At 40.3% G+C, this 23,361-nt stretch overlaps 2 protein-coding genes across 2 annotated transcripts in view; both read left to right on the top strand.

Annotated features, from left to right (window-relative positions):
* LOC121861251 overlaps window positions 1–10,950 on the top strand; it is a 70,551-nt gene extending 59,601 nt beyond the window's left edge. Inside the window, exons 2-4 of the mRNA XM_042358898.1 lie at window positions 7,491–7,620; window positions 8,077–8,244; window positions 10,926–10,950. Coding sequence (XP_042214832.1) covers window positions 7,491–7,620; window positions 8,077–8,244; window positions 10,926–10,950 — 323 coding nt within the window. The remainder of the gene's footprint in view (window positions 1–7,490; window positions 7,621–8,076; window positions 8,245–10,925) is intronic.
* Window positions 10,951–12,736: 1,786 nt separating this feature from the next.
* Window positions 12,737–23,361, top strand: part of LOC121861241 (hemicentin-2-like) — a 21,658-nt gene continuing 11,033 nt past the window's right edge. Inside the window, exons 1-5 of the mRNA XM_042358888.1 lie at window positions 12,737–12,952; window positions 13,062–13,307; window positions 14,665–14,816; window positions 15,727–15,871; window positions 16,587–16,771. Coding sequence (XP_042214822.1) covers window positions 13,103–13,307; window positions 14,665–14,816; window positions 15,727–15,871; window positions 16,587–16,771 — 687 coding nt within the window. The 5' untranslated portion in view covers window positions 12,737–12,952; window positions 13,062–13,102. The remainder of the gene's footprint in view (window positions 12,953–13,061; window positions 13,308–14,664; window positions 14,817–15,726; window positions 15,872–16,586; window positions 16,772–23,361) is intronic.

The following is a 23,361-nucleotide window of genomic DNA, read 5'->3' as shown; positions in this document are numbered from 1 at the left end:
AAACTCTACAGACACGACAACAAGACCAGCAGTATTTCACTAACTTGTTGGCGACGGTATTGACGCCACTTCCTGAATCCTACACCTTCATTAGTTATTTTTCATTCCCTTATTATCTAAATTTTTTATAGAGAAATAATCATTAATAAATTCAAGAGAGGGTGATTTTTTTTCTTCAAATTCCTGTATGTTTGTAAGTGAATGAAAAACACGATTCAGCAGAAATTCTATTCAATGTTTCTGAACGTGAAAAACAATGAAACTCAATTGTAGAAATTGTTGGACGAGTCTGATGTAAATGTGACAGAGTTGAGGGAAAATAAGTGATATAAGGGGAAGAGAAACGCGGGAAGTGAATGAATGGATGAAAATAGATAACAGAGAGGAGACAAAGATAAGGAAGAGGAGGAAGAATGGTCATATAAGAGAAGAGGAGATAGATAAGGACTAGGAAAATAACACACACACACACACACACACACACACACACACACACACACACACACACACTGGGACTTCTATAAACACATGTAAATAACCCCCACTCCAATACCATTAACATAAGCAGCGAGTTAAAAATCAAATAAAATAGTTACCAAAAGAAATATATGAATACCAAAGGAAGAACACTGTTAGTTTGTTTACATAGTTTTAAATGAGAGAGGTGACTTGATTGTATGCTTGAGTATATCCCACTAATGAGATGTACACCTGAGATTACCTGACGACACTTACTAGGGAACACTACATTGTAAATAACTCTACGGACATTCCACACCACATTACACTTACTCGCTTGTGGGGAGTGACATAATCTACATCTAACAGTCAATTACTAAAACTGTATAGGGTCTCCAAAAAGTATCTGATATATATCTAAAACTAATTACTCGTATTTCATCAACATTAACAGATAAAACACATAGGATTGATATATTTGACAAACAGCTCATATTGTTTTTCTTCTTTTTTTAGTAGATTTCCACCGTCTTCCATATATATATTTTTTTTAATTATCTACGTTTTAAAATGGTTCAGATACCTTATAAACACCCTGTATTATTTCTTAATTCTATCCACTCAAAAGTAAGACCATTTTTCTCCTATATGTTGAGTGAGTGGTTCTGACACACTAAAAAAAAAGCCAAATCAATAGTGTGATAAGAATTTGTAAAGCGAGATTTATAAATGAAGAGCAAAGAGGAATTTTAGAAAGTATAAATGGTCTAAATGGCTCGGGTGTTGATGGAGATTAAATCAGCATGAAAAGGGGCGAGAGGAAAACAGCACGTCAACTAAATGTGTGGACAAGAATATAGAGATGAGAGAGAGAGAGTGTGTATGAGACAGATGAAGGCAATTTTGTAAACCAGGATAATTTAATCATATCAAAATTAGTGCGGGTTAGGAAGAGGGAAGGAGCTATTTAGAGGAGTTAAATATCTAGGGTCCACTACATCATATAACCTGAAGAAGGGGCAGAAGGGAAGAGATAATCACCTTACTTGATAATATGTACCTCAATAATTAAAACATAATAGGTATGAACACATAGGTGTCTGATTACCTTTACATCTTAATTAGTGAGGCAAGGTAAGGTAAGGTAAGGTAAGATGAGGTAAGGTAAGGTGAGGTAAGGTAAATATGAGGTGAAATGACTCGCAGTTAATATAAATGGGGATAAATGGAATGAAATTAAAGAAATAGAGAGAAATTCGGGGATAAATGGAAAGAAATTGAGAAACGTGGAAAAACATTCGAAATGATGATAAGATATTGATAAAATTAAAGACAAATTAAAAAAAATATACAAAAATAGAAAGTAATAACAAAGAAAAAAATAAATACAAGGCAAATGACAAAAACTGGGACAAAAAAAATGAAAGACAAACCAAAATTATCAAAACAAAAAAATACATAAATAACGAACACAAAACGAAACCAATAATAGGGAATAGAACGAAATGGAAATAAATGAAAGAAAAGGGAGGGGGAGAGGGGGCAGAAACACAGGGGAAAAATAGAGAATGTGAATGGAGAGGAACAGAGGCCGTTTTAGTACTGTACCGTTATGTTTGGGTTAAGGCTCGGAAAGAGACGAGTATGTTATCATTTCATTTTCTTTTATTTATTCACAAACAGCAGCACGGGCACAGATGGAAATACAAGAGTCTGTGTGTGTGCGTGTTAGGGTTAGGGTGTGTGTGTGTGTGTGTGTGTGTGTGTGTGTGTGTGTGTGTGTGTGTGTGTGTGTGTACCTGTGATTTTGTATGTGCATGTATGTCTGTATATGGACCTGTTTTTGTGTGGGTGAATTCGTTTATTTGAAATGTACACACACACACACACACACACACACACAGAAGCCAATCTCACTGAAACAATTTTGCCTGAGTTTCAAGTCAAGAGAAAACTAACCAATCACTCGAGGATGAGGAGAGCCCTAGGTAGTGAAGGACAGATCTCACCCACGTGATGATAGAGGTCTTGATCGAGGCGGATGGAGGGCTTGTCTGTGTCGCGTCCTGAGATGAAGTAAACGTGCTCGATCATCAGGTAAAGTCAGGTGTCTGCCATATATATTAAATAAGGACGTTCAGGACCATAATATCTTTTCAACTCGGGAATTTGTGATTTTATTTCAGTTTCATGGGAAAATTAACGTACGTACATTGCTAGTCGTAGAGAATTCATATTTACAAATATATATTGCAGATTGATGACAGCAGAATGTACAAAATCTTTTTTTTTATGCTAAAAGTTAAGAAGAATTCGTTAATGGATGTTTGAGTATTTATTATGGGTTAATCTGTTGCATGATGTTAAGTCTGGATTGTATCGTTTTTACCAAGGTTAAGGTAAGTAAAATAATTCTTATCCAACCTCGTTACCCTCCTCAACGTAATCATGAAATTATATTACCAATTCTACCACTAATTAACGCTGGTACTAAACTACTTACCCTTCTCTAAACACCCCCTAGTTTAGCCCTTAATGTAGGTAAGCACGAGACCTCACCTATCTTACCCTAAAACTGCTTTAACCCCTTGAGTACGATGGCATTAACCCCTTGAGTAGAATGGCCTTAACTCATTGAGTTCGATAACACTAGCCCTTTGAGTACAGTGATTTTAATCTTTGAATACGTTGACTGTAAGGTCTTAGTACTCAATGGGATAAGGTCCTCTTACTCAAGGGGTTAAGGCCATCGTACTCTAGGAGTTAATACCATCGTACTAAATGGGTTAATACCAACGTACTCAAGGAAGTACCATCGTACTCATTGCTTAAGGTCATCGTACTCAAGGGTTTAATCTCGTACTAAAGGAGTTAAAACACTTCCCTGTATATGAAAAAAAAAAGAAAAAAAAAACACATCATTTACTTCGCAGGAATATTACGAGGCGTCAGGGAGTGGGAGGGCGTCTGGCTGTTATGTCCTCACCAGAAAATTTACTCAGCATCGCACTTTTTCCTCGGTGAATATAAACAGTTAACCCTAAAATTAGAGCAGTGTGTGGAGGTGGTTTTTTTTTTTTATTCCATTAATGAATGATAGGTATACGCTATAGGAAATTAACACATGATGGATTTGTTCGTTATCTTGGGTTAAATTACCTCATAGTTTACTATTGTTTGTATACCTGTAGTCTTTTGTTTACCTGTAATGTCTATGTAGCAATGTAAACTTGTATGGTAATTTCACTGAATATATTAATATTTATCTATCTATTTATCTATCTATCTATCTATCTATCTATCTATCTATCTATCTGTCTGTCTGTCTGTCTGTCTGTCTGTCTGTCTGTCTGTCTGTCTGTCTGTCTGTCTGTCTGTCTGTCTGTATCTGTCTGTCTGTCTGTCTGTCTATCTGTCTGTCTGTCTGTCTGCCAATCTAAGGACTTTTCCTAATTAGACTTACGTGAAATAAAAAAAAATCCGATATTCTTCATCAGTATCTATAAGAACACTGATATAGTAGCCTTATATACGAGTATAATTATAACCACATGTTCATTTTACATTATAATAACACTGTCTAATAATCACATAAGTACAGTTAAGTATTGTTAGCGTATTGTAGCCTGTGATATAATGCTGTGTCATGTTGTGGGAGTGAGTAGTATATAGTAAGTTTCTTATAACAATATATAATTAATTAATCCAACAGGTGAGTGTATCTACAGGTGCGTGAAATTAGGTTATAATGAAGGAAGAAATTTTCTGCAAGTCATCAGCAATTGTTACTTCCCTCAAACGACCTCTATCATTAAATCTTATTGAGGATGATGATTAAACCCTTTGAGAAAGATGGTTTAATCCTTATTAATATAGTTGCCTTTTATGTTTCAATTGAGGTCATATATTTACGATACTATAATAATAATAATAATAATAATAATAAAGGTTAATATATCCAAACACTACAGAACATGGGATATCACCTCCAATTAAAATCCATAAAAAAAACCCACACGAAATACATCAAATTAAACTAAATTATAAAAATACCAAAACCAATTGTGGGTGACACGAGAGAGAGAGAGAGAGACCTGGTGACGGAGGCGGAAGGTGTAGTACCACTCGTGAACTGGATAATGGCCGTCTTACCACATCTCGCTAACAACTTTGGTCACTGGGCGTGTTAACCTTCAGTCAAGGATAAAAAAAACTTACATCGTAACGCCAGCAGTTTATTGTTCCTCCAAGATATTTAATTTTCCTCGTGGCAACTGCGATAGTGAAGCAATTTGTGATTTTTTTTTCTCTCTCTCTCTCTTCTTTTTTCCACTGGTGTTATGGCGTCTTAAATAAGAGCAGAGGCTGAGGGTGGGAGACTGGGTATATAATTGTATGCGTGTTGATCCTATAAAGGGAGAGTCTTAAAAGAAATTTACCTGTGAAGTGTTCAGCTTATCTTAAATATACCTTAGATCGTTATTTACACTTAATTATGCCAGTGGTATTATGACACCTTAAAGAAAAGGTACAGGAAGAGGGAAGAGGGTGTTGGTTGACGGTAAAATTACTCCATGTAATTTTATATCTTCGTGTTGTGAGAACTTTCTTTGTTAAAAAAAAGTATCCACCTTTCATGTACTAAATTACCAAAATATAATCTTTTTGGTTATAATTTGCTATTTTTTATTATTATATCGTTGACACCAAACAGTCATACAACACGAGGCTTGGCAGTGGATTACGGAGAGGTAGTTTGGTTGTCGTGAGTCAGAGGGAGTCGACCTAATGAAAGGGAACTCGTCTTTGAAGTACCACAACTAACTGTAAAATGTCCAGTGGAAGGTAATTTTTAGTTTATTATTGGATGATGTTGTGGCGTCCTTGTAGCCGAGACTTGTGATATCATCCTCTTCCACACACCCACCAACTCACCCAAACACCCAGCAGGTTCAGTAAAGGTGCATGGCAGGGTAAGATAAACCGTCCTTCTTAACGTAACATTGCCGCCGAGTATATTAAGGAGACGGGGGCCTGCGGTCACTAATTACACTTCACAAATCATTAAAATTAGAGAGTTATAAGCCTTGGTCTGCCCCTCAGCACCTGTGATCACAAAGTGGCCGGGGTCTTGAGGGAACAGGGTAATTAAGTTGTCTAATTGGGGAGGATGTCAGGAGGAGTGATGACGCGAGTTAATAACTAGTCAAGTCCCCCCAGGGTGTTAATGACGCCCTTGGTGATGACCTTCTCCTCTGCTCTTCTCTCTTCTCCTAGCCTCTCCTTTCTCTTCCTCTCCACTCTTCTCCTCCCCCTCATCTCTCACACTCTCAGCACTTCTCGTGACCATAACAAAAGTTTGTTTGTTTTTTTGCTTCGGGGAAACTTGGAAAATAACTAGATAATTAGCGACAGAAGATAAACTTACAGGAGGGTGGTTGATAATATATATATACTGTATATATATATTATCAACCACCCTCCTGTAAGTATACTCACCACGGAAAAAAAACACCATACATAAAAGATGTCAACTCGAGGAAAAATGATTATTGAAAAGTTTTAGTACTGGTCGTTGTGGGTGTTTGTTCTGCCCCCTTTGTCCAAAAACCTATCATGGGATGCACCCTCTCCTTTCTGCCCGCTTGTAAATATCTCCCTCACATGCGGAGTCTCTATCCTACAATGTAATCCGAGGACCCGCTCTCCTTGGGTCTCTACCTGATCACCTGGACGATCTTCTTCACCTCAGCGTGAGTCAGTTCCCATCTCGTGTGTGTCTTTCTCCCGGTGTCATCATGAGTGCCGTGCCCGCCTCTCCTCGGCTCGATGGCACCATTCCACAAGGCCTCGAGGACCGTGTGTACCTGGTAGTGACCGACCACCTCTCTCGTTTTCCTGGGTCTTCCTTCGTCTCTATCTCCATCGCATTTTGTTCAGAATTTCTCTCTTCATTTCTTTCTTTTTCTGCATCCCCACCTCTCCCTCCTCCCTCCTGCAGGCCCTGATGATAACACTACTGTGGTAGGTAAACGAGGGAGGTGAGCTTTAATAGGTTATATTTAGCAAGACTTGTCTGTTGCGGGTGTTTGTGTAATAATATGACTTTGCATTACTTCTTTCCGTTTTGTAATAAAGATAATAATATTAACTATTATTATTATTTTTCTGTAACTGAGTATATCTTAAAGTCACTTACTGGCGGATATGAAACAACGACACTCACTCACCAACAAACACTACTTCGAGTCTTTGTGTTATATTGACAACGTTTATATGAGTGATTCTCGCCCCCTCTCCTTTCAGTGGTCACATTAAGGTTTATAGTTAACTTGTTATTACTATTCGATTCTGTACGTGTTGTGTACGTGAAGAGGAGTGTTTATATTATATTTAATGACGTGAAAATGAGTGAAATGCAAAACGTACTGGCAATCGTGATTAAAATTTCAATGGTTCATGGTTCTCTGGATTACATGGGTGTCTTTGTCTGATTTCTCCAATTCCCTTTCTTTCTTTCCTTCGTTACTCCACATTTTCCCTGTTTCTCTTACCTACTTTTATATATTTGTATCATAATTTGTATTTACTTCGTTATGCGTTATTGTAATGCCTCTATAGTCTCTTTCATTCTCGTCTCTACACCTCCTCCTTCCTCTGTTTTCCCATCGACATCCTCGCCACCTCTTCTCTGTGTCTCTATCCGTATCTCTCTTTCTTCTCTCTTTCTCGAGCTTCCTCTCTCTCCTCTACCCACATAGCCCTCTAAATCTCCACTTACCCCTTCCCCCTTCCCCTCCCCCTTCGCCTTCTTCTTGTACCCGGTGTATCTGACATCATTACTAGCTCCGCGGGTCACCTTACTCACACACCTCTCTGATTACCTCGCCCTAAGTCTTGCCTTACCATAATAATCTTTTCGTGGTTATGACGTGTAGGTGAAGACGATACCCTACAGCACTGAGAGGGGTGATGGAGAAGGGTAGTGGTATAATCAACTCATTAATGTGTGTGTTGTCGTGTTCTCACAGCACCACTGGTGGCTGTATACGCTGTGCGGGGACAGACTACTCGACTACCGTGTAACTTGACTTCAGCCCCTGAGGAGCCTGTTATACTGGTCCTCTGGTACAAGAATGGCACAAAGACCCCGGTGTTCAGGTGAGTTACAAGTGTCTCAAGAAACAGGTGTTGTCGTGGTTTTTATCTCTCGGTTTTATAAATATATGTGGTTTTTATGATTATAAGCTTCTTTTTTTAATATCCTGTATGTTTTAAAAATGTCTACCATTACTGAAAATAAGAACATATAGTATCACGTCTATTTACCAAATAAAAACATTGAAGTTTTAGATTGTTATTGCCACTATCAGGTTTCAATATATTACCGACCCATTTGGTATATTACAGTGTCGGCTTTGATAACACTTACGTTGAATTAATGCTTTGTATATGTCTCTCCCTCTGAATATATAACCTCAACTCTCACATTTTGGATATACTCAAATTCAGGAAGTATCATATATTTCCCATGATCTACATCTGTGCATTTTACGTGGCAACCAATGCTGAATATTAACACACCACAACCAATACCTCCCTTGCCTCCCCTCACAGCGTGGACTTACGACACCAGCAGAAGGGGAGTGGGAGCACCAGGGCCTCAGATTTCTTCCAGGGTCGCGGGAGGATTGACCAGGAGCAGCGGTGGTGGAGCTGGGCGCTGGTGGTGAGGGAGGTGCAGTTTAGCGACCAGGGCGAATACCGCTGTCGCCTTGACTTCCAGTCCTCTCTCTCTCTCTCTCTCTCTCTCTCTCTCTCTCTCTCTCTCTCTCTCTCTCTCTCTCTCTCTCTCTCAGATTATCACTGTTACCTCCACTTCAATCATCAACCTCGGACAACGCCCAGATCGCCCCTCATGTTTATACTGCAGAGAGATAAGAGAGATAAAGAAAAGGGGAATAGAAAGAGAAAATGAGAGGAGAGAGAGGGAGGGAGAGAGATAGAGAGGCGGGAGAGAGGGATATAGAGAAAAGAAAAATTGATGAAACGAAAGAGGGAGACACTAAAAATCGATAGAATGAAAAAATAGAGAGTGAGTGAAGAAACTATAGAACGAGAAAGAAAGAAAGAAAGAAAGAAAGAAAGAAAGAGAAAATAGATAGACAGAAAACACTAATGGATGGAACAGAGAAAGACAGAAAGTAAGTAAATAGGATAAGAAAAGATATAAAGAAAGACGGACACATCCACACACATGCTGCTCCGCCATACTCAGGGGGTCGGGGGAGGGGGAGGGAACCCTTAACGCTGTGTAACCCAGCACATATTTGGTTCAGTGATCCCCCCCCCATCTCTTTGTCACCCTTCACATTATAGTGTCCATCCTTCACTACCTCCCTCTCACCACTACTACCACAACTATCACCACTCATCTCACCACTACTACTACTACTACCACCACTATCACCCCTGCCACCTCGCCACTACCACCCATCACCATTACTGCCACTACCACCCATCACCATTACTGCCACTACCACCCCTGCTACTATCATTTCCACCTATGCCACTGCCACTATTACCACCACTACCCCACCATCAACGCCACAGTATTCACCACCACCACCATCTCACCAACCCACACTACACAATAATGAATCTTAACACTTCCAACACTTTCACCTGAATACATCGTGTTGTCAGACACTATCCGAGTCTATTTATATCCGTTCAGTAAAATCCTCCGTGAATAATGAATCCACACGAAAAGGAAATTTGATATCCGCTTATACAGGAGATGCAGCTACAAAGTCCATTAATCCCTGATAAGCGAGATAAGCGAAGGAAGGGTTTATATTCCTTAGAAAATACTCTCTTTGGAATTAATGTCTTGTTAGTAAAGTCTTCAGAGAGATTTCGCTATTAAGTTCGTTTTTTTTTTCTTACATAGAAATTTTTCACTCGTGGAGAATATGAAATGTTTTGATTAATAAACGTCGCTGAAAAAAAAGGGAAGGAATAATCTGATTAGTATAACTTTATGCCGTTTTTACCTGCTGTAAGATGTATGAAGGCGGGGTATATATACGTGTGTGTATGTCTGTCACTGTAGATCTAAATATGAGTAATTTATCTACCTGTAGGTACTGTGTGTGTGTGTGTGTGTGTGTGTGTGTGTGTGTGTGTGTGTATTAATTCACTGTAGATCAATATGTATGATGTATGTTTAACAACACCTCATCATCATTCCCCTCATACAAAATAATACACAACATTACCACATGAACCAATACATCATACATTCACACACACACGATAATTTCCTACGGTAAAGATACCTCGCTGGCGTATCAGATCCTCTTCGGTGGACTTAAGGCTCTAGCGGATTACTTGGATTCAACACCCTAACGATCTTACTGAGTGGAATCCAACACCCTCCTCTTACCACCCCCTGGATGTTAACTAGAAATTATATATGACTGAAAGATGAGCTGCCATTTGACTCTTACATGCTTTCTGGTCAGATTAGTTGTGTAATAAGAGGAGAAATTGTATCAGTTTTTATTAGTGATTAAATAACTAATAAATAACATAGAGGAATATTTATAGTAGTTGTTATTGAAGAGTAAGTGTAGAAGTTTTTGATGGTTGTTATTGTAGTTAGTAAGGTAATTGGGTGTTTGGACTTGTTAGAGGGGGAGTTTAGTTGTGTTTACTGAGAGTGGATTGCTGTCATAAGTTTGTGTGTGTGTGTAGTGTTTGAGTCAAGGTTTATTACTCAAGGGATGGTTTAGTACTCAAGGAATGGTTTAGTACTCGAGTAGAAGTTAGGTACTAGAGTGAAGATTTAGTACTCTAGTGAAGGTTTAGTACTCTAGTGAAGGTTTGCTACTCAAGTGAAAAATTCGTGCTTGATTGAAGGTCTAATACTCGAGGGAAGATTTAGTACTCGAGTAAATGTTCTGTTCTCTAGTAAAGGTTAAGTACTCTAGTAAAGGTTTAATACTCAAGTGAAGACCAGCCAGGAATCTCTGAGTATATAAACAATAAAAAAAACTATACCATGGATACAAAAATCTCAGTGGCCAATGATGAAACTTTATACCTTTACCTGTACACCTGAGTCGATGATGCAGAAGCAATTAGTTGGTGACGTTATAAAGTTATTACTGCGCTTCAACAACTATGGTCTTTAAAGTGCGTTGTATGGTTAGTAATTACGTTAGTCTCTCATGAACTAAAGGTTAAAAGAAATAAAATTAATGCACTGTTATTATGTCAGTGTATTTAATGTTCATGGGGGTCTTTTCTGTTGTGGTTTCTTTATAATATAGATAAATTAAAGATAAAAATAAAAATATATTCTTTCTTCTTACGATTACGCTATCAGAAAACTGTTCCCGATCGCAGCATCCCAGAAAACAAAACACATTCAGATTGTTTTCTCTTGGTACATATTACAGACAATTTTGGGGTAATGTAGAGTAGGGAAAGTCTTCTAATGTGTTACCATATAGAAGTTGTAGGGCTTAACCTAACCTAACCTAACCTAACCTAACCTAACCTAACCTAACCTAACCTAATCTAACCAAACCAAACCTAATCTCACTTAACCTCACTAAACCTAAATCAACCTACCCTAACATTTTCCTCATACAAAACACTAAAAACGTACAATATAACAGCACTGAATGGAATATATATATAACATCCACATCCACATCCACAAAAGTAATATCTCCCCCCGCCTCTCCTGCCGTTGACCCAAATCCAAAACTCTCTGTGAGCTCAAAGGTAATTTCTCTTTCATCTTATGCTCAAACAATTACCTGGTTCTTGTCATTTCACTTAGTATTCTTCATTACTAAATAATAAACTTTTATAATTTCTTTTAACTCCTTTCATCGTATACTGAGATGTTCTTTATTTTATATCTATGTATTTATTCCCATTAAAATAATTCATCTCTTCTCGTAAATTTCTTTTCATTTCATATTGTCAAAAGTTTTGGTTCTCTTTGTCATTCCTTTACGTTTTCTTTGTCCTGGACTTATTTAGTGTTTTCTTGTCACTTGGTCTAGGTTTTCATGATATACTGAAAGAATAATTTCCTCAGTATTCCTTTAAGTTCTCTGAATTATGCATAAGCTCTGTGTCTTAAAAGAACGACGAGGGAATATTAAAAGTTAAATACGTATTCTCATCACATTTTTTCTCTACCGTTTTTTTTTTTTTTAGGATTTCTCATTTCGGTCACTTTCTCAACCTTCAAAGTTTGTAGATATATACTATTATACCTTCAAATTTCTCTCCAAACTTTGCTTCTCCCTTGTGGTCAGTGTACATGTGGTGTCATAACTTTTAACATCCTTCCATTGAGTCTCGTTGAAAGGCTCTATTTTGGAGGTCGGGTCATTAATCTTTTTCCAAAGTTTTTCAATCTTCCTCCCTTTTCCCCCTTGTGTTGATGTCTCACTTTAGTAATAGACGTGATATTTTGGAGAGTAGTATTTTTATCTTCATGGCAGTATGTGTGTGTATCCTCATCGTGCATAGATGGCGTAGTAGTGGTAGTAATAGTACGATAGTAGTAGTAGTAGTAGTAGTAGTAGTAGTATTAGTAGGAGGAGGAGGAGGAGGTGGAGGAGGAGGAGGAAGAAGAAGAAGAGGAGCAGGAGGAGCAGGAGGAGGAGCAGGAGGAGGAAGAAGAAGAAGAGGAGCAGGAGGAGCAGGAGGAGGAGCAGAAGGAGGAAGAAGAAGAGGAGTAGGAGGAAGAAGAAGAGGAGGAGCAGGAGGAGGAGGAGGAAGAAGAAGAGGAGGAGCAGGAGGAGGAGGAGGAAGAAGAAGAGGAGCAGGAGGAAGAAGAAGAGGAGGAGCAGGAGGAGGAGGAGAGGCAGGTAGCACAGTGTAACTATATCTCGCGGATAACACGGTCATGCCCCGAGACCTGGGACACATCACCTTGCCCTGGGGAGCTGAGGCTGGTGGCTGACTTCCTGCCTTGAACCTTCTTCGTTCTTTTTTCTCGTCTTCCCTGTCTCTTCTTTTCTTTTGCTTCTTCTCTTCCTGTTTTTCTTTTTCCCTTCTTTCCTTTTTCTTCTTCTCTTTCTCTTCTTCCCTTTCTCTTTTTTCTTGTCTCTTCTTTCCTTTTGCTGCTTCTCTTCCAGTTTTTCTCTTTCTCTTCTTCCCTTTTCTTATTCCCTTTCTCTTTTCCCTTTCTCTTCTTCCCTTTTCTTTTCCCTTTCTCTTCTTCCTTTCTCTTCTTCCCCACCCCTTCTCGCAGTCTTATGGTCCATTTATAATCACACTTGCTTTTTTTAAGATTCATTTCGTAAGGTCACGGTGTACTGGTGTTATAAGAGGCACGGTGTCTCCCTCACAGACCTGCCCCAGCAGCTACGTATCTACGGTCCCGGAGGAGCTCTGGTGGACGACGTGGCGGCCGTACAGGAGGGCCAACCCCTCACCCTCTCCTGCAGGGCCACAGGAGGTACGTGTGTGTGTGTGTGTGTGTGTGTGTGTGTGTGTGTGTGTGTGTGTGTGTGTGTGTGAGAGAGTTCAAACGCCTTACGTTATCTCTCACTCCCTCTCCACCTCAGGTAAGCCACTACCCAACGTCACCTGGTGGTCGGGGTCAACAATGCTGGACAAAGAGGTAGAGGAGCACCAAGAGGGCGTCAAGTCAACAGCCACGCCCACGGTCACACCCACAGCAGCTTACGCCACTAACACCCTTCGTCTGGCGAGCGTCAGCAGTGCCCACCTCACCCAAAACCTTACCTGCAAGGCGGCCAACACACCTGCTCTGGCTTCACTAAGTGCCTCCGTCATGCTAAGGGAGCTAGGTGTGAAACTTTTCTTTGTGGTGTCAGTCAGTCAGTCAGTCAGTCAGTCAGTCAGTCAGTCATTGACGGAAAATAAGGCTGTCCCAATCTGCCAAATCCACTTAAAATGATCTTCTTAAACTAAATCACATTAAATATAAATAACCTTAAGTCAGATCTAGCTGCGTCAGGGGCTCTATGCGTGATTTAGTAATTGACAATAAACATCACTCACTGAACTAACAAACAATCCCTCCTCCACTAAAGCACGAGTATTACTTTTATTCATCATAATATATCCACGGTGCACATCAGGGTACAACTTCCTCAAGTACAGGTGTTTGTATTACCTTCCTGATAACCTCATTAACAACTTCTCTCTCTTTATCTCTCAAGGTATTGTCTCTTCTACCCCCCAAGTGAGAGAACAGAGGAGGAGTTTTAATAATACACACCAAAGTATTTATACCCGTAATGTTATAATTATGCACAGAAAATAAAAAATATAAAACACAACACACGCTAAATATCTCTCTTGGTCGGGTTCTAAATATAGATAATATAATTAAATTACCTGCAGCCATCAACACTGCTTTCACGTCAAAACAAATAAACCATGAAAAACAGTATCCATAATTCATAGGTCCGTATCCCTACAGCCTGACCTGGTGATCAACATGGAAATAAACAACACATAATTCCAGGTCGACGGCAGCTTATTGTTCCATTTACAAAACAGGTGTAGGATATAACCTTACTAGAGCAGCTGGTGTCTGGCGCTGTTTATGGCAGCAATATGTGGGGGATAATTTTCTCATTTATTCATGGCTGTAGGTAAGAGTTTTAAGTGTATAGAAGATTATATTTATACTCAAGTCTCGTGTTATTATTATCTTTTGTTACGGGATTTATTTTATTGTTTAGCATGGAATATATTGAGATAGAATTAGAGTCATATTTTAAGGGTCAAAGGCCACAACAAATTTCCTACTGATGATGGTTTTTCTTCCTTTATTCTGCCTTGATTCACCCAACCTATACGAAGCTGAATAAGAGACATTTTGCGTTTGGTTGAAAATTTTAGCCTATTAACTTGGTGTGTGTGTGTGTGTGTGTGTGTGTGTGTGTGTGTGTGTGTGTGTGTGTGTGTGTGTGTGTGTAAAGTGTATACGAATGTACTGTATAGTTAAATAGTGAATCCAAATACATGTGGACCAAGCCCTCACACGCTCCCTTCTCCCTCCTCTATACACATAATAACTGTATACAAACGCATTATCTTACGCTAATCCATCTTATTCTTGACCCTAAACCCTCACACAGTTGGAGGTTTATATGTGCATTACCTTACGCTATTCTGTCTTGATTTCCTTTCCAGACTCTGAGCTGCAGGTGTCGTTGCATGCCCCTAAGGAGAAGCTGTCAGGAGGCCACCCGTATAACATAAAGTGTGAAGCTTCAGGAGTCAGACCCCCACCTGTCCTTACCTGGTGGCTCAGAGGACAACACCTCACCCATGACATCCATGTGGTAGGTGTCTCCTTCACCTGTAGTGCCTCCCTCACCTGAAGTGCCTCCCCCCACCTGTAATGCCTCCCTCACCTGAAGTGCCTCCCCCCACCTGTAGTGCCTCCCTCACCTGAAGTGCCTCCCCCCACCTGTAGTGCCTCCCTCACCTGAAGTGCCTCCCCCCACCTGTAGTGCCTCCCTCACCTGAAGTGCCTCCCCCCACCTGTAGTGCCTCCCTCACCTGTAGTGCCACCCCTCACCTGTAGTGCCACCCCTCACCTGTAGTACCTCCCTCACTTGTAGTGCCCGCCTCCCCTACAGGGCCTCTCTACTAGCACCCCGCCCCATCTAATCAAGTCTCATCTTTCCCATCAACACAATGTTCACAGTTCCTATTTCTCACCAAGAAACTCTCACCTGACACACAACACGCTCTTAATTCTCACCCTCGACATTGCTTTACAAACTGGTTATTGTTCGCTAACACAGTGCAATAATCAAGTCAATGTTTCCCTGCCATAAATGAGTTTCCAATTATCACCTGGCACCTGCTTCTGACGCTAAACGGGTATCTGTTGATGGAGTTTTAGATATAGGTAATACAAACTTTAAAGACTTGTCTATTCTGTGTGTTATTGAGACCATCTATACTGTAATAATACTCCTGTGATGTATATATTAATTTGTATTTTTTCTCTGTGGTGTTGTTTGATTATTGGGAACGATGTGTTATGATTTATGAGTAGTTTCGGCAATTTTAATTACTGTCTCCTACGCTTTCTCATACCTACTCAGACTTAAGTCCTTCCCTTTAGTTAATTACCTCTCCCCTTCTCTCCTAACGCACATTTCAACGTATTAAAGCAGAGTCTGGGGTGAGTTAATACACTACAACAGTCTGGGGTGAGCTAACAAACATCTCCCATCACAGCAGAGTCTTGGGCTGGACTCTACGGTATCTGAGCTGAGTCTGCTGGCTACTGCTGGCGACGACGGAGGTCTGCTGGAGTGCCGCGCCGCCGCACCCACACTGCCGCACCTCACTGCCACAGACTCTACCAGACTCACCGTGCATTGTGAGTACTGATGGAGAGAGAGAGAGAGAGTGATTATAGGGTAAATTCTTGATTAGGGAGAAACTCAAGTACAAATGAAATCCACCTTGAAGGGAGAAACTCAAGTACAAATGAAATCCACCTAAATAATGTTTCGATTTAACCCATTAAAGTCTAAACAATCTTTCTCAACTAGGCCACTCTGCATCACTCACAGTTACTATACGCGAGCGAATGTATCCTAATTTAACCATAACATTAATTCCTCTCTCGAATTTTGTTATCAATGCTCACGGGAGTATTGTAAACACACATTAATTAAACTGCCCCACTGATATTTGACAACAAGCAACATTTGGGTGAAATAATAGCCAGGAGATAAAATATTATTCACGTCATCAAATATTACAAATCGTCACTTTAATTTTTTTGTCTAATTTTGTATATTCACGTTTAATAGAATAATTTTTTTAGTTTGCCATGATAAACACAGCTTTTTTTTCAGAATTTATTGAGAGGAAAAATATAAATACAATTGTCTGTTAGTTAAAGTTTGAGCATTATAACAAATAGCAACAAGAATAACCATAAGATTCTTCCTGCACAGTAAGTCCCTTTAGCTGCGAATGTTTCTGAAGAGTCATGTTATCAATACCACCTTATAATTTACCTTCAGATAGATCCCCTTAACCTTATCTTCAAGTTCTGATAGATATGTTTGCCCCTGCCTTTACAGATGTTCCTGAGGCGAGCATCACCATCGAAGGCGTGGGCGTTGTGGGCGTTGAGGACGGGGTGGGTGCTGAGGATGGGGAGAGCGGTGAGAAAAGTGTGGGTGGGCTGCGGGCGGACGACTCAGCCACCCTCGTGTGTGTGGCTCGGGCCAACCCACCCGCCTATAACGTTACCTTCATGTTCAACGTGAGTGTGTGTGTGTGTGTGTGTGTGTGTGTGTGTGTGTGTGTGTGTGAGTGTGTGTGTGTGTGTGAGTGTGTCTTTGAGAGAAAAAAGACAGACAAACAGACAGACAGACAGACAGACAAGCAGACAGACAGATAGATAGATAGATAGATAGATAGATAGATAGATAGATAGATATTTACGTATATGCTGTCTCACTTTAACTCATCAACCATGGACTGAAATTCATGATTCACAGAAAAGTCATCAATTACTTAATGTTATTCACATCACCGGGAATCCATTTAGAATTCCTAGGAGGATAGACAGAAAGAGAGAGGATGATGAAGAGAGAAAGAAAAAAGAGAGAGGTGGAATAAAGAGTAAGAGAGTGACATAAAAAAAGGAGAGAGAGAGAGAGAGAGAGAGAGAGAGAGGGAGAGAGGGAGAGGTGGAATAATGAGTGAGTGAGTGAGTGAGTGAGTGAGAGCAAGACAAAGAAAGAGGTTAGGTTAGGTTATGTTAGGTTAGGTTAGGTTAGGTTAGGTTAGGTTAGGTTAGGTCTGTAATTTATATGTAAAACAAAGTAACTCGGTTTAATATAGATTTTTACAGCTATATTAAAACACAGTTAATTTATAATTAAAACAAAGTCTCTTACTGAATTAAATTAGCGTCGGAACGTCATTAACTTGTATTAAAATATTGCCCTGGTGAGTAAGTTTGTTTTGCGTTCTAATTCCGTCCCCAAAGTTGGACCAAATGATAAAGTGATAAAAATTGTACAATGGCATTAATATTCCACCACAACACCTCCGCCCTGCAACACCTGAATTACAACACAGTAATTCCCTACCTGCTCGATAATTTTCATTTCAACAGGTGTAGCCTAGAATGTCAACTTATTTTAACTATTTACACTGATGGGTAAACTTCTGGAATGACGAGAGAGTGTGTGTGTGTGTGTGTGTGTGTGTGTGTATGTGTGTGTGTGTGTGTGTGTGTGTGTTTTTTACTCTCCATGTGTATGTCTCTGTGTCTGTGTATAATCAGCATATTACCTTGCTTTAAATAATTGTACCTCACTAATTACGGTAATCACACACGAATATTTTAACCTATTAGACACAACAATTATCTCAAAACAGAACACAAACAAAAATAAAAACTAAACAAAAACTAAAACAAAAACAAAAAAATACGAAGCAGAATGCCATCCTCTGTCTCTTGTGAGTCATTTAAAGTACTGGGAATTCCTCTCGTTTTCTCCCAGGGAAATTTTTAATGTAAACTGGCGTCGCCATTAGCTCGTGCGCTCAACTTTTGTTCATTAGGGAAAATTGCATTACTGAAGCATTAGTCTCCTTGTGTGCGCCCTCTGATGCTTGTTCATTACACTTTCTTATCATCCATTTGTGACCTCATCCATCTGAGACGTAATCTACCTGTGATTTCAACCATCTGTGACTTCATCCATCACTGATTTCATCCATCTGTGATTTCATCCATCTGTGACATCATCAATATGTGACTTCATCCATCTGTGATTTCATCCATCTGTGACGTAATCTACCTGTGATTTCACCCATCTGTGACTTCATCCATCATTGATTTCATCCAACTGTGATTTCAATCATCTAAGACCTCATCCATTTGTGACTTCATCCATCATTGATTTCATCCAACTGTGATTTCATTCATCTAAGACCTCATCCATCTGTGACTTAATCTACCTGTAATTTCATCCATCTATGACTTCATCCATCATTGATTTCATCCAACTGTGATTTCATTCATATAAAACCTCATCCATCAGTGACTTAATCTACCTGTAATTTCATCCATCTTTGACTTCATCCATCATTGATTTCATCCATCTGTGACTTCATCCATCTATTACTTCATCTATCTGTGATTTCATCCCTCTGTGATTTCATCCATATGTGATTTATCCACCTGTGACCTCATCCATCAGTGATTCCATCCATCTGTGACCTCATCCATCTTTGATTTCATTCACCTGTGTCTTCATCCATATGTGATTTTATCCACCTGTAAATTCACCCACCTATGTCTTCATCCACCCATGAATTCATCCACCTGTGATTTCATCCAACTGAGAAAAATTCATTCATCTTGTTAACTGTTGTCGCCGATTGAAATTTACTAATTTTACTCTGACGTCACCAAGTTAGGTCAATACCTTCAACGCTGACGTCACCAAGTTAGGTCAATACCTTCAACGCTGACGTCACCAAGTTGAATCATTTCACCAAGTCAAATTAAATAGAAAACATCACCAGATAGAATTCGTCTAATATATCTAACTTTAAACGTGACGTCACCAAGAAATTAATAACGAAAGTGTGACGTCAGTTGTCTGGTAGTGACGAGATAATCGCCTTGGGTAATGTTTATCCTCACTTTATTACCTTCATTTTTATATTAGATAATTACAACTTAATTTATCATACGAGATAATAAAGCTGTGTTGACCTAGCCGCTGTGATTATTAAGCCTTCATTCTCAGAGTTCCGTAAGTTATTTTTTCCCTTAACTCGGGATAGGAAAAAATATCAAATTACAGTAAAGTCTCATAGTGCATTTAATATTATCTTAACTACAAACGACATTACATCCTGATAATAAAATAAATTCTCTTATCTCCACCAATATGAAAACATTAACTTACGAGCCGTTAAGAATCACCAATATAATACGTGGCTAAAATGGCGTAGAAATTGCACCTAGACTCTACTGGAACTAGATCTTTTCTCCTATCTTTAATTAAGGGAAAAATATTAGCATACGAATCGGTAAAGTCTCATTGGAACATCGTCGTCAGCGTCACCGTCAGGTTGAATGAGCTTCTTGTAGGCGTCTTCTCACACCTGAAGGCCAATTTAATGTAGGGAGAATGTGGAGTTAGGTTGTTTGTGGGTTACTTGTACTCTCTCTAGACAAGCTGTACTCTTTCTAGACAATCTGTACTCTTTCTAGACAACATGTACTCTTCCTAGACAACATCCTAGACAGCCTGTAAACTTTCTAGACAACCTGTACTCTCACACAAGCTGTACTCTTTCTAGACAAGCTGTACTCGTTTTAGACAACCTGTATTCTCCTCACACAAGCTGTACTCTTTCTAGACAAGCTGTACTCTTTCTAGACAATCTGTACTCTCCTCACACAACCTGTACTCGCCTCAGAGAATCAACCACCTGAGCCTCTCTCGTTAAGTGTTCACAACTCAGACTCAATACCTCCATAACCCCCAATGGTCGGTGTTCATGAATACTTTATCTATCAAATTTATACCTCAATTTACACCATTTAAACAGTATACTACAACTCTCTACTCTCACCATCTGAAGAAAAACACTGATTCTATGTTTTTTCTGTTTTTTTTTAACACGAAAATAAAACAGGCTTATAGGTTTTAAATATCAGGTTTTGTGTTTTATTGACTGATATAAACTAAAGTTAAATAGGTTTTATTATTAAGTCGTAAACTCTCTCGGCTCCTCATTCTGTTGACGAATAATAACCCTATCGTACATAAAGTCCTTATCTCTCCATCTTGAGATTTATGATAAATATTACGTAAGAATAGAAATCGTTTTCCAGAAGCAAATGTAAACAGGGAAATCTTATATATTTCTTCTTATATAAACATTTACTTGAATTTCTTTGTAAGGAATGAATAGAACGATCTAAAATATAAACCATTTTGTGGAACATTGCGTCTGAGCAGTGAGGTAAGGAAACGCTATCAAGAGGAGCGCAAGTGGAAAACTATCGTCACATTTTTAGATTCAGAGAGAGGGGGAGGGCGTGGGAGGGAGAGAGAAGGAGTGGGGTGGAAGGGAGAGAGAGAGAGGAAGGTGGGAGGGATAGAGGTGGGGTGGGAGGGAGGCAGGTGGAGAAGGAGAGAGAGGTGAAGGGGAGAGGGGCTGGGAGGGGGAGGTGGGGTGGGAGGAGAGAGAAGGAGCGGGGTGGAAGGGAGAGAGAGAGGAAGGGGGAGTGGGAGGGAGAGAGGTGGGTGGGAGGGAGAGGGGGGTGGGAGAGAGAGAGGTGGGGTGGGAGGGGAGAGGAGGTGGGGTGGGATGGAGAGACGGGGGTGGGAGGGGAGGTTTACAGCGGAAGTGTGTAAGGAGAGATAAGAGGAAAGGAAGAGAGACAATAAAAATAGAGTTGGGATGACAGAGAAAGAGAAGTAGGGATAGAGATATAGATAAAGGGGTAAAGAGAGAAGACGGAGACACAGACACACAAAGAGAATAACAAACATACATACATACAGACATAAATGGGTGATGCAGGTATACAGACAGAGAGAAAAGAAGTTGATTGGTGTTGCTGTCGGTGATGCTGTTCTGGTGGTGGTGGTGTGGTGGTGGTGGTGGTGTGGTGGTGGTGGTGGTGGTGGTGGTGGTGGTGGTAGTGGTGATGGAGGGAGGAGGGGTGGTGGTGGTGGTGGTGGTGGTGGTGGTGGCAGTGGTGATGGAGGAGGAGGTGGTGTGGTGGTGGTGGGTGGTGGTGGTGTGGCGGTGGTGGTGGAGGTGGTGGTGGTGGTGGTGGTGGTGGTGGTGGTGGTGGTGGAGTGGTGGTGGTGGTGGTGGTGGTGGTGGTGGTGGTGGTGTGAGTGGTGGTGGGGATGAGGAGGAGGTGGTGGTGGTGGGTGGTGGTGGTGGAAGGGATGGTGGTGTTGATGGTGGTGGTGGTGGTGGTGACAGGGGTGGTGGTGGTGGTGGAGGTGGTGATGTGGTGGTGGTGACAGGGGTGGTGTGTGGGGGAGGTGGTGGTGGTGGCTGGTGGAAGGGGTGGGTGGTGGTGGTGGTGGTGTGGTGGTGGGGTGGTGGTGGTGTTGGTGGAGTGTGGAGGGGTGGTGGTGGTGGTGGGGTGGTGGTGTGGTGGTGTTGGTGGTGGGAGGTGATGGTGTGGTAGTGTGGTGGTGGTGGAGGTGATGGTGGTAGTGGTGGAGGAGGAGGTGGTGGTGGTAGTGATGGAGGAGGAGGTGGTGGTGGTAGTGGTGGAGGTAAGGAGTGAGGGCTGCAGACCACCACACAGGCGCCTTGTGTCACCAACAAGCGGGTGTCCCCAGCCGCGTACACACTATAATGTTGGTTTAAAGCCCTCTCAACCTCCTAATTACAGCTGCTCCTTCTACTGCTGTGGCGGCGGGCGGTTCCTTCCAGCTGCTGACGCTCTGGTTATTATGGTTATTGACTCTGTGCGTGTGCTGAGTCGTCGTTTCCTCGTTATAACTAAATATGATACCACAGCACACGTTAAGCTTTGTTTTATATCAGTAGGATTTACACTGAGTAAGTAGATAAGAGGCTTACTGTGTTACGGCTCGTAGACGCGGTGTTGATCTCCTGTACTGTGGCCCATGAGGGAGGATATCTATGCGGCCTTGACACGGAAAATACAATAGAACTCACAGCTGCGGTTTACCAGCCCAGGCTAATTGGATATCAGTTACCAGCAGACCGAATGTGGCTGACTTAAGGTAAATATCTGTTTATAATGTATAGCGTTTACGGTTGTTACTCTGTCGTGTTCAGCTAACTGGCCTTTATAACCTGTATGAAGATGTAATACGGAAGATGGTGGTTATGTTGAAAGGTATAATGTATGCAGTAACTGTAACAAAAATATATTCAATTTGCCTTTTATATGTTATTTAAACATTGCGTCTCTCACATATCCATACAAAGTTATTGAGGCTGAGAAAAATGCACACGGACTTACCAAACACCGTGTACTTCTTCCATACAGTCACTCGGTTGATCAAATTTATAATAAACTATTTAATCAGTTTATCGTTGTAATATGACACTGGCATTAAATAATCGGATTTTTTTTTAATTGAATCGAATAGAGAGTAATTAATGGGCGTTTAAAATTCTGGGGAAGTAAAACGAAATAAGTAATTAGCCTCTGTTACAAAGTTATTGAATTAATTGTTCAGTAATATTTAAGTTAAGGTTAATATATAATAAAGCAAAGCAACCAATAGCCAGTACCCTCACACCCATATAATTACCGCCTCCCTAACTGCCTCGTTACAGCACACGAGGCGCTGCTCAAGAAATTGGCTACACAATCTAATTACTTAATAAGATTTAAGTCTAGTGGAAAATTCTTTGCAGCTGTTCCAAACTGGAGCAAATATTTAATCGATATACAGTATCGTCAACAACATATAATTACTGGTTTGTTTAACTCTCTAATTACAAGACTAGAGGCGGTGTTGATGAAAGGCTTCCCACGCGGTCAAAGCAGTAACTATCTCCATCAGAGGCACAAGCGGCTCGTCAAGCCAAACAAGGTAAATGGTTAATTGAAGGACACTAATTTATTTGTGTGAAGCGTTGGCTTGGTGCTCAGCGAGCCATGGTTGTTGTAAAGCCGTAGAGATGTTGCAGAGAGTAGTGGAGGCTGCCAAACCATTATTGTTGGAAAACCGTTGACAGTGTATAGAGTGTATAGAGAAGTAACAAAGCCATGGCTGGTGCACAGATATATATATATATATATATATATATATATATATATATATATATATATATATATATATATATATATATATATATATATATATA

This window comes from Homarus americanus, unplaced genomic scaffold (genome assembly GCF_018991925.1).
Source record: "Homarus americanus isolate GMGI-L3 unplaced genomic scaffold, GMGI_Hamer_2.0 scaffold21314, whole genome shotgun sequence".
In the NCBI taxonomy this organism is placed as follows: Eukaryota; Metazoa; Arthropoda; class Malacostraca; order Decapoda; family Nephropidae; genus Homarus; species Homarus americanus.
The sequence above is the reverse complement of the archived record's forward strand: the minus strand, read 5'-3'. Positions and strand labels throughout refer to the sequence as shown.